General features: G+C 43.6%; 1 protein-coding gene across 1 annotated transcript in view; it reads left to right on the plus strand.

Annotated features, from left to right (window-relative positions):
* Scd5 (stearoyl-CoA desaturase 5) overlaps positions 1–18,399 on the plus strand; it is a 202,228-nt gene that overhangs the window by 115,265 nt on the left and 68,564 nt on the right. The window contains exon 2 of the mRNA XM_008846868.1: positions 6,927–7,057. Coding sequence (XP_008845090.1) covers positions 6,927–7,057 — 131 coding nt within the window. The remainder of the gene's footprint in view (positions 1–6,926; positions 7,058–18,399) is intronic.

Genomic DNA, 18,399 nt, shown 5'->3' on the forward strand with positions numbered 1-18,399 from the left:
GGGGAGCCCACTGTTTTGTACAACTAATATACACCAGAAAAATAAATAAATAAAAATTGTGCTTTCTAACATGGCAGAAATTATAGTGTAATTAGAGGCCATGGAAATAACATATATGGGGGTGGGGAGAGGTTTCTGAGCAACCTGTATGTAAGATGAGTAATCAGGATGTGTGAAGAAGAGCCAGTCTTAAACGCAGTGAGCATGGCTGTCTGCAGTGACAGAGAGGTGGAAGGGTGCCCAGGCACAGAGGCTGTTAGTGGGTAGAGATGGGGGAGCCTGAGGAAGCTCTTCTGATGTTCTCAGTTGAATCTTCCTGGAGAACCTGTCTTATTGCACCTTGGTGCATCACAGTTCTCGTGGCTTAGTGAAAGAATGTGGATTCCAGAGAGGAGTTGTTGGCTACTACAAGTTTAATAGAATTTAGAAGGTTTTAATAATAAAAGAAACCCTTTGTTCCTCAGCCCACAGTTTCCAAGACCTACCTTGTGGAAAACGTTCTGCCTTTGACAGAACTGTTGACATAGTACCTAGCAGGCAAGTACTTCAGAGTCTTGCGTTTAGTGGACGCTCTTTGATCAAGCACCATTCCCAGAGATGAGCAGAGGTCCTGGCTCTGTCACCTTCAGCCCTTAGCAGGCTGTCCCACTCATCTAGCGAGGACCTGGGTCATCAACATCACTGCTGCCTGTCAGTTTGTAATTTATGTAGGACTTTTCAGGGATTCCTATTCTTTCCTAATTTAACTAATGCCTGAAATAGAAGAGGAGTATCTGGATGCAGTGGAATATCGGGTGACAGTGTTCCAGAGAAGTCATCTGTATCTAACTTTCTCATAGGCTCGCTCGCTGACCTGAATAAGGACAATGAGCTACTTTTGTGAGCCAGGAACACAATGCCTATAATAAAGATAGGAGCAAGACTAGAAAAGCCAAGTACACAGCAAGCTTTCTTTGCACAGCCAGTTCCAAGAGGCAATCTTCCTTGAAGTTTCAGCCTCAGTCCACAGAGAACCTCATGCGGACTCCATTGGAGATGGCATGGAAAACAGACATCAAAGCACACTGTCTTCTTCCTTGCTCCCACAGGGGCGACCCTGTCCCCAGGACTCCTCACGCTGTTCTGCTTCCCCCATCTCTCCTCCCTTCCTTGGTGGAGAGCTCCCTGTGGCTGCACAAGTCTGGATATCAAAGGTTCTACCGTGGAGTGCCTGGGGGCAGTTCACCATCAAAGGGTGGGGAGCCTAGGGAGTGCAAACAGGAACCGGAGGGAGGCCACATCAAACAGTCACTTAGCATTTACTGAGACTGGGAGCCGCATCAAGCAGTGGGTTGCCAGGTTCAGTGTAACAATATCTGGATTTCAGGTTCAGTGTTTGAATATTGAACACTGAGTTTGACTCAGTAGGTGGGGTGTGCTCTCTAAGAATGTTACTTACAGGGCAGGGGTTTCCCAGCAATCTGCTGTTCCCATCTCTGATCCACAAGGGTCCCATTTAAGATCCCAGGTGGCCATGACACATAGCCAGGGTCTAGAACTGTTATGCTTGTCTGAAAGGGCTTGAGGCTGGACTTGGGACTGGGTATTTGAGCCCTGATTCTATCACTTAAAGATCCCAAGGTGCTTATTTAATGTCTCTGGGCCTCGGTTTTGCCCATAACACAGGGGTTACGGTATCTACCTCATAACAGAAAAGCTGTTATTGGTAAAATGACAGTCCCAGCAAAACTTCAGTGAGTCTTTCCAGCCTTCTTGCTCTGCCTTACCTGTAGATGAACACTTGGATTATTCTCACCCTTTAGCTATACAAATGAGATGGCAAACTGGGCTGTCAACTTGTCGCATCTGGGAAGACAGACCCTCAATAGATGAATTGCCTGTGGCCATGTCTGTGAGGCATTTTCTTGATTGCTAATTGATGTAGGAGGGCCCTACAAGTGGATGGAGGGATGTGTGCTTCAAGCCCAGGCTTTTGGGGTATAAACCTAGATGTGTAACTGCTGAGTCAAAAGGTAAGACAAGCCAGGCGTGATGGCACATGCCTGTAGTCCCAGGGAGACCCTATTTAAAAAAGAGCAACAGCAACAAAAACTGGTAAGACAAGTACAGGCATCAAAAAACAGTCGATCGATCAATCAATCAACTGAACCTCTCAGGGCTCAGCCTCAGGGCTCTGCATTTGCCAGTCTCTCTGCCTGAATTTCACTACCTCTGCCCACCTGTTAGGGTCAGGTTGACAGAGAAGCATAACCCTCACCTCAAAGGGGATAAGAGAGAATTTATTCTGGAGCCAAATATGAGGGCCATGGACTGGGAACACAGATTCAGGTTACCCCATATTTGATGTTTCAACATAGTAACAGTTTCATGATGTTTTTATAGTAACAGATCAAAGAAAAGTCATAAATCAAGATATTTTTCAAATACATTGGTGGAAATGTTAAGTTCAGTGACTGGTACATAATAGGCGCTCAATAGATGGTCTTGAACTCTTGGGTCAGCTGGCACTTCTGTCTCTGAAAAATAGGCTGAATCAGACGCAGAATGATAGGGACTGTATTATTGGCAAGGGAGAGGACTTGCACGCTGATAAAGACAGAAGGGCTTGGAGCTTCTGCTTGTGTTTTGAGCTGCCTGGAAGGAAATGATGAACCAGAGCTTCTACTAGACTGAGGGCAGTCCCAGGGGCCAGGCTTCCTGTGTTAGGTTGGTGCGGGATCTCTCACTTGGTATCTAGTTCCCTTCACCTACAAGACAGAGGTCATAATGTTATCCCTCTTTAGAGTGATTCTGTGTATAGTGCTTATAGTGGGGCCTGGTGCGTCGCAAGCTCTCAGGTAGATGAGAGCGATGATTATTCATTAGCTTTCATTCTGATGCTAGAGAGACAGATTGCAGTCATCAAGGATAGGAGAGTTTGTCAATCCTGTCTATCATTTGACTCTTGAGGCACTATCTATCTCTGTCCCTGGTAGGGTCTAGAATGAACGAATTCTAATCTTTGATTCTCAGCATCTCTCCAGGATCCTTTCTTACTGCACGGGAGTCACTACAATCATTGGCAATATTGTACGCAACAGGGGAATAAGTACAGTTGGGGCTCTGCCTGCCACTTTAGAAGCGACAGAACTGTGGGCTCTCCTGCCTCCTGTTACTGGCAGCTAGAACCAGGGCTCGGGATCCAAACGAGGCAACAAGTTGTTTCTGCCTCTGGGTCTTGGGTTTAGGTAGATTTAGGCACAGGCCTTAGAGAAAATGGAGGCTTCTCTTGGTAGCTGTGGAAGATTCAAAGGTCCATGGTATGATGGAGAGTCTGGTGGGAAATGTCTGGCTGATGGTGACACTGGTGGCATCCTAGGCAAACAATTGGTTTGGTTTTGTTTATGTCTGTTTTGTAACATGTCTATTTTACCTTGAGAACAATTCAGGTAATAATAAAATCTAATAGGAATTCAGTAATGTTTTTTAAAATAGTGACTTTATTAAGTTATGTTTCATGTATTCACTTACTTAAAGGGTATGATTCATTATTTTATAGTACATCCACAAAACTGTGCCATCATCACTAAAGTCAGTTTTAAAACATTCTTATCGTGTCTTACCTCCAAAACCCAATACCAGTTACTCTTCAAGTCCCTTCCCCCTGTTTGACCAGCTTCAGGCAACATCAATCTGCTTTGCAGCTCTACAGATAGAGCTTTTTGCCAATCAGATTTTCAACCTTCCTTTCCTGAAGGAAAGGTTCCCGCATAAGTCCTGTACTAGTTACCTACTCTGCATAGCAAATTACTCCCAAACCTACCAGTTTAAAAACATACATTTACTTTCTCACAGTTTGGTATGTGGGGCAAGAGTATAGGAGCAGCTTTCCTGGGGCCTCTGCCTCAGGACCCTACATGTGGCTGTGTGGTCAGGATGGCACTGTTGTCTGAAGGCTTGCCTGGGAAAGGAATCTGTTTCCAACTTTATTCACAGTCACATGAGCTCAGTAGCTGTCTGCTTCCAGGCTAGGGGCCTCGCTACCCTGTTGGCGCCAAGGACCCTCCAAAGTAGCAGCTTTCTTCATCACACTGACTCATAGGAAAAAAATCTGCTCACAAATCTTCTGTAATATAATCATGAAACTGACGTTCCTTAACATTGCTGCATTCTTTTGGTCAGAAGCAAGTTACTCAAGGGGACATAAGGCCACGAGTAAGTGGGAAACACTAGGGTCATCTTCGGGCCGTGAATAAATGGTTACTTTCCTTCCAAGAGGTTCTGCAGAATTTATGCATCAGACATCCACAGTTTAAGCAAGAGAAAGGAGCTGGTTGACCGTGGCAGCTTAGAAGAGTGTTGGGGAGGCTTACAACATCAAGAGAAGAACCACCAGGCTTTCCAGGCCTACAATCAAGTTGGAGGAGAGCAGTTCTCCCTCTGGCTCTCCTGAGCATCTCATCATCATCATGTCTTGCCTTCATTCTCTGCTAATGTGATTATACCTTTCTAGCTTGATGATATGTGACCTTTGGTAAACCTCCAGATTGGGCTTTGACCCAGAAGAAAGACAGGGTTAGGTCTCAACCAGATACCAGTTGCATGAAGGTCCCAGAAAACCAACAACTTCCACTGCCCAGTGAAGGTGCTGACTTGAACTTTTGTGCATGTTGGCAAACTATACAAATGACCCCTACATTGTTGGAAATTCCCAAAAGGGCAAGATGATGCCACAGTCTCCAGTAATGGTCTCACTGGGAAACATGGATTAGAGTGATCTCTTTTTTTGCCCAGTTCTTTTCATGGAGTCTTGGAGTTAATAGAATGACATCTAAGGTCGAGTTTCTATCTTACTGGCTAGTAGAGTCACTTTGAATTGTTCCATTCTAGACTTAGCCTCCTAACCACTTGACAGCTGAAAAAACCTTAGTAGAGACACAAAGGCCAAGGATGACATAAAAAATAACTGCCCATTTCATGAACTCATGACCACGGTTAAATTATAATAGCAAAGATATTAAAGCTTTTTGTTTACTGTACTTTCTAAGATACGTGGGCAGATTGCTGTTTTTTCCTTTTTAACCTCTCAACTAAGGAACAAGTTGTCAAGTTCATGAAATCACATGCATTCAGGGATGTATCCATCTTAGGGCTGAGGATAAATCTTGCTTTCAGAGCCATATAAATATAGATTGAGGCCAAGAGGTATCAGGCACTTAGCTTTTGTAAGATATAACAGTGTGCTCCTATTAAATATGTATATTGACCCTGAAGTTGCCATGATAATTCTTCCAGAGAGGAGCTGTGGTAGGCTTCCTGCGTTCTCATACTGGCCTGAAACTATTCACAACCACTGTGGGGGCTCACAGCCCAATGCTTGTTCTTTAGGGACAGCCCTGCAGGTGCTAAGTGTAGGTGTCACCTTCCTAGAGCCTGGTTAGGCCTTCCCTGCAACTGAGGAAGCACATAGGCATATAGATTGGCATAATGTTAAGGCATAATGTTAAGGTAACAGCAAGGTGTGAAGGAGTGAGAGTAAAACATACTTGGTATTTCCCAGAAGCAAACAGTAGTGTAGTGATCAGAAATTCCATTGGTTCAAAAAGACTTGGATATGACTCTTAACAAAGCTACTTTCTAGCTTTGTGATGTTCAGAAACTAGTTCATAGCTCTAAGTCTGTTTTCTCATCTACAAAATGGGACTAGTAACAGTACAAGCCCCATAGGCTTGCTTAATATATGTACTAGAATAATCCAGGCAAAATATTTAATACCAATGAGCATGTTTTTTTTTAAATACCCCAAACATGCCCAGGCTGCCCCCAAGTTTTTTGTTTTGAATCTCTTAGAGTTTTTAAAAAAATGTATTTATTATTTTATGTGTATGAGTATATTGCCTACATGTATGTAAGTGCACACATGTTGTACAATGGCCATAGAGGTCAGAAGAGAGCGTTGGATTCACCTGGAACTGGAGTTATAGATGGTTGTTAGCCACCATGTAGGTGCTTGTAATTTCAAGAATCATTATTGTTGGGTGTCTGTGTATTGTTTTCCTATCACGGATTGGTAGCTTGTCCCAAGCCCCCAAACAAGAAGCAAACCACCATCATTACCATGACCATCTCCTTACCATTATTACCATCCCCACCAGCAACAGCACAGCAGTGACCTGGGGTCTTTTGGCAGAGGCATGAGTTGGGTTTACATGTAGGATTTACCAGTCAACCTCTCATGGATCCTGACCCTCAACTATAAAATCGGAAAGGTAACACCTGTGGTGAGCATTAGGGGTGGTAATACATTTAAATGAGGCAGCCACAAGCCCCACTGTAGGTAAGCTTTGAAAAGAAAAATCTGCCACCTGGCTGTCTTCCATCTCTAGATGGTCAGGTTTATCCTCCTTCATATTGGTCTGAGTCAGACTTCATTGCTGTTAAGTCTGGACTAATTTCCTTCAAGCCGAGGCTCATGGAGCCATGATAATGGACTTTTGCTTAGAAATAAGCTCTTGGTAGAACAAGCCCCTTGGCATGAGTGCCTGTGAAGGGGCACTGTAGAGAGCAATCTCACTCCACAGAGCGTGGGTGGGCAGGCCGGACTGCAGACTGCACTCACGTTGTTGAGCCTTTGCATCAAGACTGGAAGAAAGGCAAGGAAGGGCTGCTGTGATGGAGGGAGGAAATGAAATTTAAAACCTCCTGAAGTTAGGTCAAAGTTCCCAGAAGAAAGTTATTTTGCTTTTTCCCGGCCCAGGAAAATTGCTCACCCAAAAAAAAAAAAAAAAAGTCCTCATCTTCTTAAGTTACTGACGGCTCTCGATGCAGTGTCTTCCTTGGACAGATGCATTTCCCATGGGTCCCTAGCCGGGAGGGAGAAAATGTGAGGTCGTTGAAAGGCATGCTGACAGTGGTTGACTCTCTTTCTTCCTGCTTGTATCTTGCAGCCTATTTCTGCTTCCTCCTGACTGCTCTGGGTGTGACGGCTGGTGCCCATCGGCTTTGGAGCCACAGGTCCTACAAGGCCACACTGCCCCTCAGGATATTTCTGGCAGCTGCCAACTCCATGGCTTTTCAGGTGGGGATGGGGAGTTTCTAGGGACCAGCTAGCAGCGTGGGAGGAGAGACAAGCTGTACCGATCTTTTTTCTCCTGTCCTAGGCTCAGTGGTCAGGCCCCAAACATGCCCAGGCTGCCCCCAAGTTTTTTGTTTTGAATCTCTTAGAGTTTTTTAAAAAATTCATTTATTATTTTATGTGTATGAGTGTATTGCCTACATGTATGTAAGTGTACATATGTTGTACAATGGCCACAGAGGTCAGAAGAGGGCGTTGGATTCCCCTGGAACTGGAGTTACAGAACTGGCAGTTGAGCTTCTAAGAAGAAAAGGAGACTTCTCCATCCAGAATCCATGTGAAGATACCCTGAAACCCAAACTTAGGTCTAGCCCTAACCAGGGCTGAATTCTTTGCTGAGTGTGTTATATAGAATTTGTATTTGATTGTTACAATAATAATTCAAATAATATGTACTTGATCACAAGAATAATTTCAAATGATTTGTACTTGATCTTCACAATCTAGCTCCCAGTGAGTGAGATGTTACATGGATCCCCATTTTATAGAAGAGTAAACTAATGGGGAGTTTTGTTTTCTTAAAAAATATTTTTATATATATGAGTGTATTGCCTGCATGTATATGTGCACCCATGTGTAAGACCCAAGGAGTCCAGAAGAGGATCCCCTGGAACTGGAGTTACAGACAGTTGTTAGCTACCATATAGGTGCTAGGAACTGAACACTTATAGGTCCTCTGTAAGAGAGCTAGTGCTCTTCACTGCTGAGCCCCTGTTGATTGTTTTTGTTTTTTATTTTATTTGAGTCAGGATCTCATGTAGTCCAGGCTAACATCAAACTCACTATGTAGATGAGGATGACCTTGAACTCATGATCTTCTTGCTTCCACTTTCCAAGTGATGGGATTATAGGCATGCACTACCACACCCAGTTTATATGGTGTTGGAGATGGAACTCAACAAGATTGTGACTTCATTGCTAGGGTTGTTACATAATCACTGAAAGTTTCTGGGAACTATAACAATGTAAGAGACTGTTATCTTTGCGCTAAACTGGGCCATACCATTTAGGGCAACTCCAGTCTTAAACCCCTGGAGCATGGATGGGAACAACTTGTTTTCAAAGTCTCTGCCCTTGTATGCAATGCAGATGATTCTAGGTCCAGTTTATTTTCACTCACTAGGAAGGAATGGTGATTTAGGGTGCAGTGACAAGTAGCCTAGGTGCTTCCTTATGGCCTCAGACCCTTATGTGCTGTATCCACCTAGGCAGTGGGCCTCCCAGAGCCTGACCTGAGTGTTTCTTTAACTATGGCTAAGAATTCATTTCCATATTTTAGGCTTCCCTCTGCAGTTTGGTCATTCATAAAGCAAACAAAGCAGAACACAATAGCTCAATCAGGGAAATACAATTGGTGGGATGGGCACATCCAGGACTTAGCTCTGGGGACTTGAGAACGCAGTGCTGAGCTCCGAGGGGCTGCTGGCAGCTTCTTGGCTCCATGTCCTTTGCTTGCTCTACACGGGCCCCATACATTTTACTTTGAGTTCAATCATCATCTCACTGCTGCACTGTGCTTTGTTTATCATAGCTTAGAAACCCATTGACTCAGGTCTGAGATGCCGCTCCAGACTTAATAGTTTCATTTATTTTGTTCAAGCAGTCTACTATACTTAGCCTTCGATTATACATTCATGCAGTTATATATTATTGGGTTTTTTCCAAGATGAATAACTTGTAACTAAGAGCCTAAAACTCTAATTTTTATTTTCCCAATGAAATTATTTCTGTATAACTCAACATTTGTGAAAAATATGAGTTTCCTTGACAAACTATTGTAGAACAGACCATGTGAATATGTAAATAAATTACGTAGACAAGAAACCTCATAGTAGAAGAAATATCCAGGTCCTAGAATAAATTCTTGGCTCTGCATTTGCTATCTATGGGTCTTTATGTAAATCTTCAATTATTTTTCTACAAAAGGAACATAGTAGAGTCAGTGAATGGGGAGGGCGAAATAACTGGTGCAAAGTGTGAGTCAGTCTGGTGAGGCAGCACACACCTGCTAGCCCAGCACTTAACAAAGAGGACACAGGAGGATTTTGAGTTTAAGGCCAGCCTGGACTACATTTTTTAAAAAGCACATATAGTAGTGGCCAGAAAATATTGTTCTTCCTCTTCTCATTTATGCGACTCAGCATGTTATCATTCATCTCTGTGTTCTAGCTCTGTCACACTAAAAACAGTGAGTGTTTGCTAAAGAAATGAAAAATAAGGCCAGTCATGGTAGCGCATACCTTTAGTTCCAACACTTGGGAGGCAGAGGCAGCTAGATCTCTGTGAGTTCAAGGCCAGCCTGGTCTACATAGCAAGTTCCAGGTCAACTGGGGCTACGCAAAGAGATCCTGTCTCAAAAAGACAAAAATAAATAAATAAGTAGAAATGGAAAATGGGAAAATGGCTTCTAAGGTACTTGTAGAGATCAAATTTGAATTATACATAGTGTTTCAAGGCTCAGTTGTGGCAGACTTATTTTATTTATTTATCAAGTATTTATTAAGCACCCACAATGTGCCAGGCACTTAGGTAAGCACAACTATCATAATCCTTGCCTTATGGGGCCTTTTTCTACTTAGTGGGATATTACAATTCCAATTAAGACCTTAGGATTCCACGACATGTCACTTAGACCTAGATGAAAGTGTCTGTGTGTAGGCACAGAGCTGGCTTCTAGGACAATGCATAGTGAGAACAGTTGGTCTAGACCGTGTAACCTGAGGAGAAAGTTAAAAAAAAAATGTGATGTGGTTTGTGAGTAAAGGATCACCCCAAATCCTGACTTAATGTAGCCAGTGATTTAGTTTCCCTTTGGTGTCCTTCTGGGTTCGTGTGTGTGTGTGTGTGTGTGTGTGTGTGTGTGTGTGTACTCGTCCCACAGTGCATATGTGAAGACTAGAGAACAACCTGTGGAAGTCCATTCTCTCCTTCCACCATGTGGATCCTGGGGATTAAATTTAGGTCATCAGACTTGGTGGCAAGCACCTTTACCTTTTAAGCCATCTTGCTGGCCCTCATACTTCCTTAAAAGAAATTAGTGGTTTTCCTAAAATTTGCATTGTACATTTGCAACTACTTCAAGTCCACTTTCTCGTGTGTGCATATATGTGTATGTGGAGGCCAGAGGTCAGTATCTTCCTCAATCACTATCTTATTTTGGGGACAGGATCACTTACCGAACCTGGCTTACTGATCCAACTAGACTAGCTGAACAACAAGCTCAAGGGGTCCTATCTCTAACTCCCCAGGACTTGTATTACACACTTGCGCCATTGTGCATGGCTTTTATGTGGGTGCTGGGGATCCGAACTCAGGTCTTCATGCTCATGCAGGACCTGCTTTATTCCCAACACCATCTTCCCAGCCAAATGCCCTTCGAGTAGTGTAAAATATAACTGAGTATTCCATTTCTTCCCTCCTGTCCCTTATGACATTGATAACTTCTGTTTTACTTCTCCATAATCACCTGATAATACATTGTTGCTATGATTAGTTTGAACAAATTGTAAGTGTTAGGTGGAGGAAACAGACGTTTCTATTTACCTACACCTCCTGTTCACTCTCAGTGCTCCTCTTTCTTTTGTCTGATTTTTCTGACCTATATAGTTTTTCTTCTGTCTGAAAACTCCTTTCATCATCTTTTGCAAGGCAGACAACAAATTCAATTTTTGTGAGAAAAGTCTATTTTACTTTTGAAAAATAATTTCACAGTGCTGGCGAGATGGCTCAGCGGTTAAGAGCTGTGACTGCTCTTGCAGAGGACCTGGGTTCGATTTCCAGCACCCACCCACATGGTGGCTATGAACCATCTTTAACTCTAGTTCCAGGGGAATCTGATGCCCTCCTCTGACCTCGGCGGCATTGCATGACACGGGTGCACTCACATACAAGCAGGCAATACACCCATACACATAAAAAATTAAATTAAAATTTTAAAAAAAAGAAAATTTCACAAGTACAAAATTCTAGGTTGGGGTGCTATTTTTTTTCCCCATTTCACTATTTTAAATGTTTTACTTTCTTGTCTTTTGCATGCTTTCTGAAGAAAAATCTGGTGTAATATTTCTTCACTTTTCTATAGGTAAAGTATTGACTTGTTCCACCTTTTCTCAGGGTTTTTCTCTTTGTCTTTGAGTTTCTGCAGTTTGAATATGCCCAAGGATAGGGTCTTTGATATGCATCCTGCCTGGTGTTCTCTGAGCTTCCTAGATAGGCGGCTTGGTGTCTGACATTAATTTTGAAGCATTCTCATGTGGTTTCTTCTGTTCCTTTATTCTCCTGGTATTCCCACTGAAGAATATAGGTTATGCCATTATAAATGTCCCGCAGTCTAGACTGGGCTCCATCTTTCCTCTCTCATCCCAGGTTGGGATGTTTCTGTTACTACAACCCAAAGCTCACAGTTCTTCTCAGCCACGCCCAGGCTTCCTCTGCCCCAGTGTTCTTTACTTCTAGCGCTTCCTCTCTGTTCTTTGTTTCTGCCACTCTGCTGATGTACCCATCTGTTCTTACATGGTGTCCACATTTTTCCTGCAGCTGCTATACATTAATCATACTTGTTTCAAGTTCCTAGCCTGATCATCCCAGTCCCTCTGCTGTCTGGAGGCCTAGTTCTGATGCTTGCTTTGTCTTTTTAGACTGTATTTTTGACTTTTATAATGCATGGTCATTTTTGTTGTTGTTGTTGAAAACTGGACATTGTGTAGTGGTTATAAGGCCTTGAGGTGGACAGGGTTTGGGGGTGAGGTTTTATACTTACTGACTAGGACCACATTTACTATTTGCTGTGTTATGTCAATAGTTTAAATGTCCTTGATTTTAGGTTTTAACAGCAACTTCTTAAATAGGAGGCAGGCATTTTAGTCTTTCCTTTACAATCTTCTGTAATCACACGGGCACATAGGAGTCCTGCTGATGTTGCTGTAAGGGGAGCAGGACGAATTCTGTAGGGAAGAAACTCTGATTTGGATCAGGAATGAACCCAAAGGCCCTTGTCATCAGCCCAAAGCTCTACTGGGAATTGGTTGAACTTTCAGGAGGTAGAGCCCAGTGGAAGAAAGTTAGGCCCTTTGGGGCAGGCAGGATTCCTTGAGGGGTGTATCAGGACCCTGTACCTCCTCTCTCAGTGTTTGCTCCCTGACTGCCATGAGATGAGCAGCTTCCATCACTGATGCTCTGTGGCCCACAGGCCCATGTCATAGTCACAGGAAACTAAGACAGGAAGTATTCCATGATTAAGTCTCAATCATTTGGTGTGTCCCAGTTGGGTATTTTTCTTTGTACAGATTAGTTGGGTTTCGGTAAAATAGTTTCTTTAGAGGACAGGCCTTATGAAGGGGGATGGAGAGTTTGGGCTGTATTTCAAAATGGTTGATTTTCCCTCCTCCTGAAGGAAGCCCAAGGACTTTGACCTGAGAATTTCATGATGAGAACCTGACAGGCTCCTGCAGGTAAAATTCATGAAGGTGCTGGGCTTCCCTAGGACTGGACACCCATGGAGGTTTTGTCTTTCAAGCTTGCCACCTTGAGCCACCAGTATCCATCAATTATAATGTGAAGTGTTCTTGCTTGTCCTGGCTGTGGGCCTCTGCCCCTGAGCTATGATTGTCTGAATTGTGTCTGTTGTGCTAGTTTCTGAGCTGCTATGCAGCACAACCTCAAGTCTCTGATAGATGGAAGAATTATTGGGTTTTAGTTTGTTCAGCTATTATCTTATTGTGAGGATAGAAGGTGACTTCTAAACATGTTAAACTAGAAACTTAAGCAGAACTTATAATGTGATTTGTGAATGGACCAAACTGTGCATGTAAATATGTCCAGTGAATCACACAATTGTGGGTTAAGTGTTTTTGTATTAATATGATAACTACAACAATAACATCAAAACAATAAAAATGATTATTGAGTGCTAACTACGTGCTATCTTCATTAAGTACTTCATACAGTCATCCAACAACACACTACAGAGTAGATACTGTTGCTCTCCTTATTTGACAGGTGAAGAAAGAAAAGATGCTGTGCAGCCAGTCTGATGTCAGAAGGATTTAAGTGACAGAGAGGGTTCTAATGCAGGCAGCTTAACATCAGTGGTCACCCTTTTACTGCTATACCCTTATGCCTCTCTCAGTATCAGAGTATATATTTAACCTTTCATTCATCAAATACAGGAGCTAAGCATTGTCCCAGGCACTGGAGATCAAGATGGACAAGTCCCTGTCCATGTGGTGTATATGTCACAGTGGGGTAGAACACAAACAAACATGTGAGCAAATGAATAAATGAATGTATCCAGAAGGAGAAGAGGATGAATTTAAGTGTAGCAATGTGACACAGAGTTCCAGGAAGGGGGCTTCTTTTTTTGAAATACATTTTTGTTATTTCTTTGAGAATTTTATACATGCATAAAATGTATTCTGCTATATCACCCTTGCTACTCCCCCTAACTCTTCTCAGATTCACTCCTAAACTTCATGTCCTCTTTCTTCCTTTCTTTTTTAACCCACCGAGTCCAATTTTCCCATATACTCATGGGTGTGGGGTCATCCACTAGAGTGTGGTATACCTACCAGGGTCCATACTCTCAAAGAAAACTGACTCTCCCCCAGAAGTCATCAACTGTCAGTAGCTCTCCTCAGCTAGTGGTAGGGGTTTCTGAGTCCCTCCCCCTCCACGCTGGAATGTTGACTGGCTTGATCCTGTGCAGGTCTTGTGTAGGCAGCCACAGCCGCTGTGAATTCATGAGTGCAGTGGCCTGTCATGTCTAGAAGCTACTGTTTTGCTCTGATGGGAGGTGGCTTTAGAGAATAGTCAGAGAAGGCCTGGCAGAGGAGGTAACCTTGAAACTGAAACCCAAAGGAGAAAGCAGAGAGGAAGAACATTCATGGGCCTAAGGATATAGCTCAGTTGACATACATGTGGTTCTTGGTTTGATCCCTAGCACCATATAAATCAGACATGTTGGCACACACCTGTGAGCCCAGTATTTTGGAGGTGGAGGCCAGAGGAGCAGAAGTTCAAGGTCATTCTCAGCTACATAGTGAGTTTGAGGCCTGCATGGGCTACATGAGACCCTATCTTCAAAAACAAGCAAGCAAACAAACAGAACATTCTAGATAGAAGGAGGAGCCAAAGCAGAGTCAAGTGTGATATATGTAAGGAAAAGGGAGGTAGCCAGTGTGGCCAGTCCATGTATGGGAGAAGATAGTCATAAATAGGGCCAGAGATGGGGACAGGGATCACATTCATGTTAGTCTTTGCCAGGAAGTTAGGTTATTGTTCTGAATGTCCTATGAAGACATCACAGGGAGTGATATGGTCCATGCATTTCACTGTCATGAGTGAGCTTCAGATAAGCCATTGAGACCCTGGAGATTTAGAGCCAGATTCAGGACCAGAGACTATCCTCCAATGCCAGGTTTCTGTGGGAGTATACACATCAAGGAGAGGCAGGACCCTTAAGTGCAACTTGGGATGTTAATAGTAGTATGCAGTGGTGGTTGGGTAGAAGAGAACCAAACCCCAGAACACTGCAGCAGGCTCAAGGATCCTGAACCTTCTGTGGCTCTTGGGTTTGAGAGAGATTCTGTCACTTTTTTCTGTTGCTGTGTTAAAACACTGTGACCAAGGGCACTTATAGAAGGAAAATTTATTTGACTTATGGTTCCAAAGGGGCAAGAGTCCATTGTGGCAGGGAGGCATGGTGGCAGAGGCAGATGGAGTAGGAGCAGAGAGCAAAGGCTCATATCTTCAAGCCAGCATAGGAAGCAGAGAGTGACTGGAGATCTGGTGAGGCTTAAGAACTCTCTAAGCCCACCCCCAGAGATGTGCTTCCTCCAGCATGGCCACACCTTATAAGATCTCCCAAAACAGTTCCACCAACTGGGGACAAAATCCAAATATTTGGAGCCTATGAGGAACATTCACATTCAAACCACCACATTCCACTCTCTGGGCCCCATAGTCTCATGACCATATAAACTGCAAAATGCATTTAATCTATCCTAAAAGTCCCCATAGTCTTTACCAGTCTCAATACTATTCAAAAGTCCATAGTCCAAAGTCTCTTCTGGGACTCAGGGCAGACTCTTAACTGTAAGCCCCTATAAAATCAAAAGACAAATTACATACTCCTAAGATATAGTAAAACCAAATACACATTCCCATTCCATAAGGGAGGAATAGAGGCATAGTGAGGAAATACTGATCCAAAACAAAACCAAAAACCAGCAGGGCAAACACCAAATCTAGTAGTTCCATGTCTGACTTCTAGGACTTTGCTTCCAAAGGGCTTAGATGGCTCAGCCTCTCCAGTTTTGCTGTGTGAAATATACATCTCTCTCTTGGACTAGTACCACTCCCTGTATGCAGCTCTCCTTGGCAGATGTCTCACAGCTCTGGCACCACAAACATCTTCTTGGGGTCTCTACTGCCAACTAGGGTTCACCTTCACACCTTCCCAAAATGGCCTATCAGGGCCTTCTCTATGCAGGGGTATCCCTGTTGCACTCTGCCTGGCCTCAGCAGCTCTCTGAAACCTTGGAGGAAGAACTGATGACCCCTTCACTCTTGTATCTTTCATGCCTCTAAAGCCAGCATGAGGTGAACGAAACTACTAAGTTTGGCTGCAAGTTTGAGGTGGACCCTGGCCGGCTTCATCCACTTTTGAAGCTTTGTGAAGCATTTTCCTTTCACAAGTTGGAGGCTTAGCTGGGTGTGGTATTTCCCTGGAGCCACTCTCTCCATTGTTTAAGTACAAATGTCTAGACCTCTCCTTAATCACTTTAATTCCCTTATCAAAGGGATCCTCTCCTTCAGCACATGCCTTGGCTCCAACATTAATCTTCCTAGTGCTCTTTTCTAACCCAAACTGTACATTCTACATTTCTTTCGCCCTGTTTGCTCCTTTTCACCATAGATCTGCATAATATTCACCATTAATAGCCATGCCACCATTTCTACATTAGGCTGCCTTGAAATATCCTCTGCCAAAGAAATTAGTCCATTGCTTTTCAGTTTAGCCGCAGGCAAGCTTTTTGGCTGTGGGCAGACTCCAGCCAGACTCTTTTCTAAAATATCCCAATTGCTGCTTAAGTCCTTATTTCCCTCTGGAGCTATATTGTTCTCAGCACTACTTTCTTCCAGGCACCTATTAGACTGGCCTGTTAAGCTCTGCTTATAGAAATCAACTGCTTTTCTAGCCCAAACTTCCAAAGTCTTCCACATTCCTCCAAAAACCCACACGGTCAGGTTCTTCACAGCCAACAGCCCACTCTCTGGTACCAATTTCTGTTCTAATTTGTTTCCCCATTGCTGTGACAAAATACTCTAACCAATACCAATTTGGGGAAGGAAGAATTTATTTGGCTTACATCTCCTGGATCACAGTTCATCAGGGAGTCCAAGGTAGGAACTCAGGGCAGGAGCCTGGAGGTAGGAGTTGGAGCACAGGCCATGGAGGAATGCTGCTTACTGGCCCCCTGGCCCTGCTTGCTCCCCTGGCCCATGCTCAACTTGCTTTCTTAAACAATACAGGACTACCTGCCCAGGGGTGGCACCACCAACAGTGGCCTGGGCCTTCCCACATCACTCAACAATCAAGAAAATGCCCCACAGACATGGCTACAGGCCAGTCCAATGGAAGCAATTCCCCAGTTGAGGGACCTCAACCCAGATGTGTCAAGTTGACACTAAACCTATCCAGTGTAGATTCTATTTCAGGTTTGCCACCTTCCCTAGCACAAGCCTAAGCCCCACATAGATAACGTTCTATCTGCATGCTAGAAAAGAGTTTGTGGTCTTCCTTTTCAGAGGAGCAGTCATTTCCTCCTCTGGTATAACCAGGTATACTAAGGCGGCAGGTGGTCCTGACCCAGATTCCTGGGAAGCTTTCCTTCTTTTGTGACTGAGGAAGGCCTTCTGTACTTCATGCCCCACTTCATCTTTCTCCACAGCGTGTTGTCCTCCTGGGCACACTGGAAGTCACATGACAAGAGCAGGAGAGTGGCATCTCATCCACTGCTCAGGATGGAGGCAATTTAGTGATTCGTCAAAGCAGCATGCCCTTGTTTTCTGACTCCATCAGTCATGGCAGGAGACGCTGACTGATGAAGCTGGTGACAGTGGGGAGAGAGGGAAGCTCCCCAGCCTGCTGAGAGAGACATGGCGTTTTCCCTCTGCCTCACCTGCTGAGATTAACTGTACATCCTACCAGTACAAAGGTACCATTTAAGATAGAGAATAAAACAGCTCCACTCCTGAAATGACTCTCTTCCTTCATTGTTGGGAATCTAGGTCAGTGAAAATAGGTGAGATAAAATCTCCCAACAAAATGTGCCTCAAGAGAATGAAAATGTGACAGTCAAAGAGAACTCCAGTTTCAGGGCATTCGACACCCTCTTCTGACCTCCCTGGGCTTTGCATGACACAGGTGCACTTATATACATGCAGGTCAATACACTCATATACGTAAAAGAAAAATAAGAAATAAAACATTTAAGAATAAAACTAAAACTAAAACATATCCTTAAAAAAAAAACTTTATGTACTTTAAAGGTATACAGTTTGCACTTAAAGAAATACTTTCTAGAGGGTATTTTTTTAAATAAGCAACTATCAGATGTTGCATGTTAATCTAGTTCCATATGTATATTGTAAGAAAGATGTACATATTTCAGATAAACTCCAAATATAGTCCTGTTAATTATTTGAAAACATATCTTTTGGTCTTTTTTGTACGGAAGTGGATGTGGCGAAGACCGCTGACCAGACAGCTCCATGGGGGTGGGGGTGGGGGAGCAGGGCAGCAGATTATTTTAGCGCAAACAGACCTCTGGGCTGCCTCTCAGGGAGCAGCAAAACAACAGCGAAAAATAGCAGTGAGCAGGGGGAGTCGGGCATCTTTTGTAGTTAGGTGGTTGGGTAACTTTCCATGGCATAGGCTGAGCACTTTAGCTCAGGATTGGTTGGTTTCCCAACAAGTAGAGGGACTTGCCCAGGCCTAAGTTTGAACAGGCCATTTTAGAATTTTGGGAGTTGCATAGCCACTTTAGCAGCCTGCTGGGAACCTAACATTTTTGAGACAGGGTTTCCCTGTAGCTCCAGCTGGCCTCAAACTGGCTATGTAGACCAAGCTGGCCTCAAACTCACAGAGATCTGCCTGCCTCTGCCTCCCAAGCACTGGGATTAAAGGCATGCAGCCAGGCATGGTGGCCAGCTGAGGCTACAGGGAGACCCTGTCTCAAAAAGACAAAAAAAAAAAAAAAAAAAAAATTATTAAAAAAATTTGG

This window comes from Nannospalax galili, unplaced genomic scaffold, assembly GCF_000622305.1.
Source record: "Nannospalax galili isolate Female #2095 unplaced genomic scaffold, S.galili_v1.0 scaffold763, whole genome shotgun sequence".
Classification (NCBI taxonomy): Eukaryota; Metazoa; Chordata; class Mammalia; order Rodentia; family Spalacidae; genus Nannospalax; species Nannospalax galili.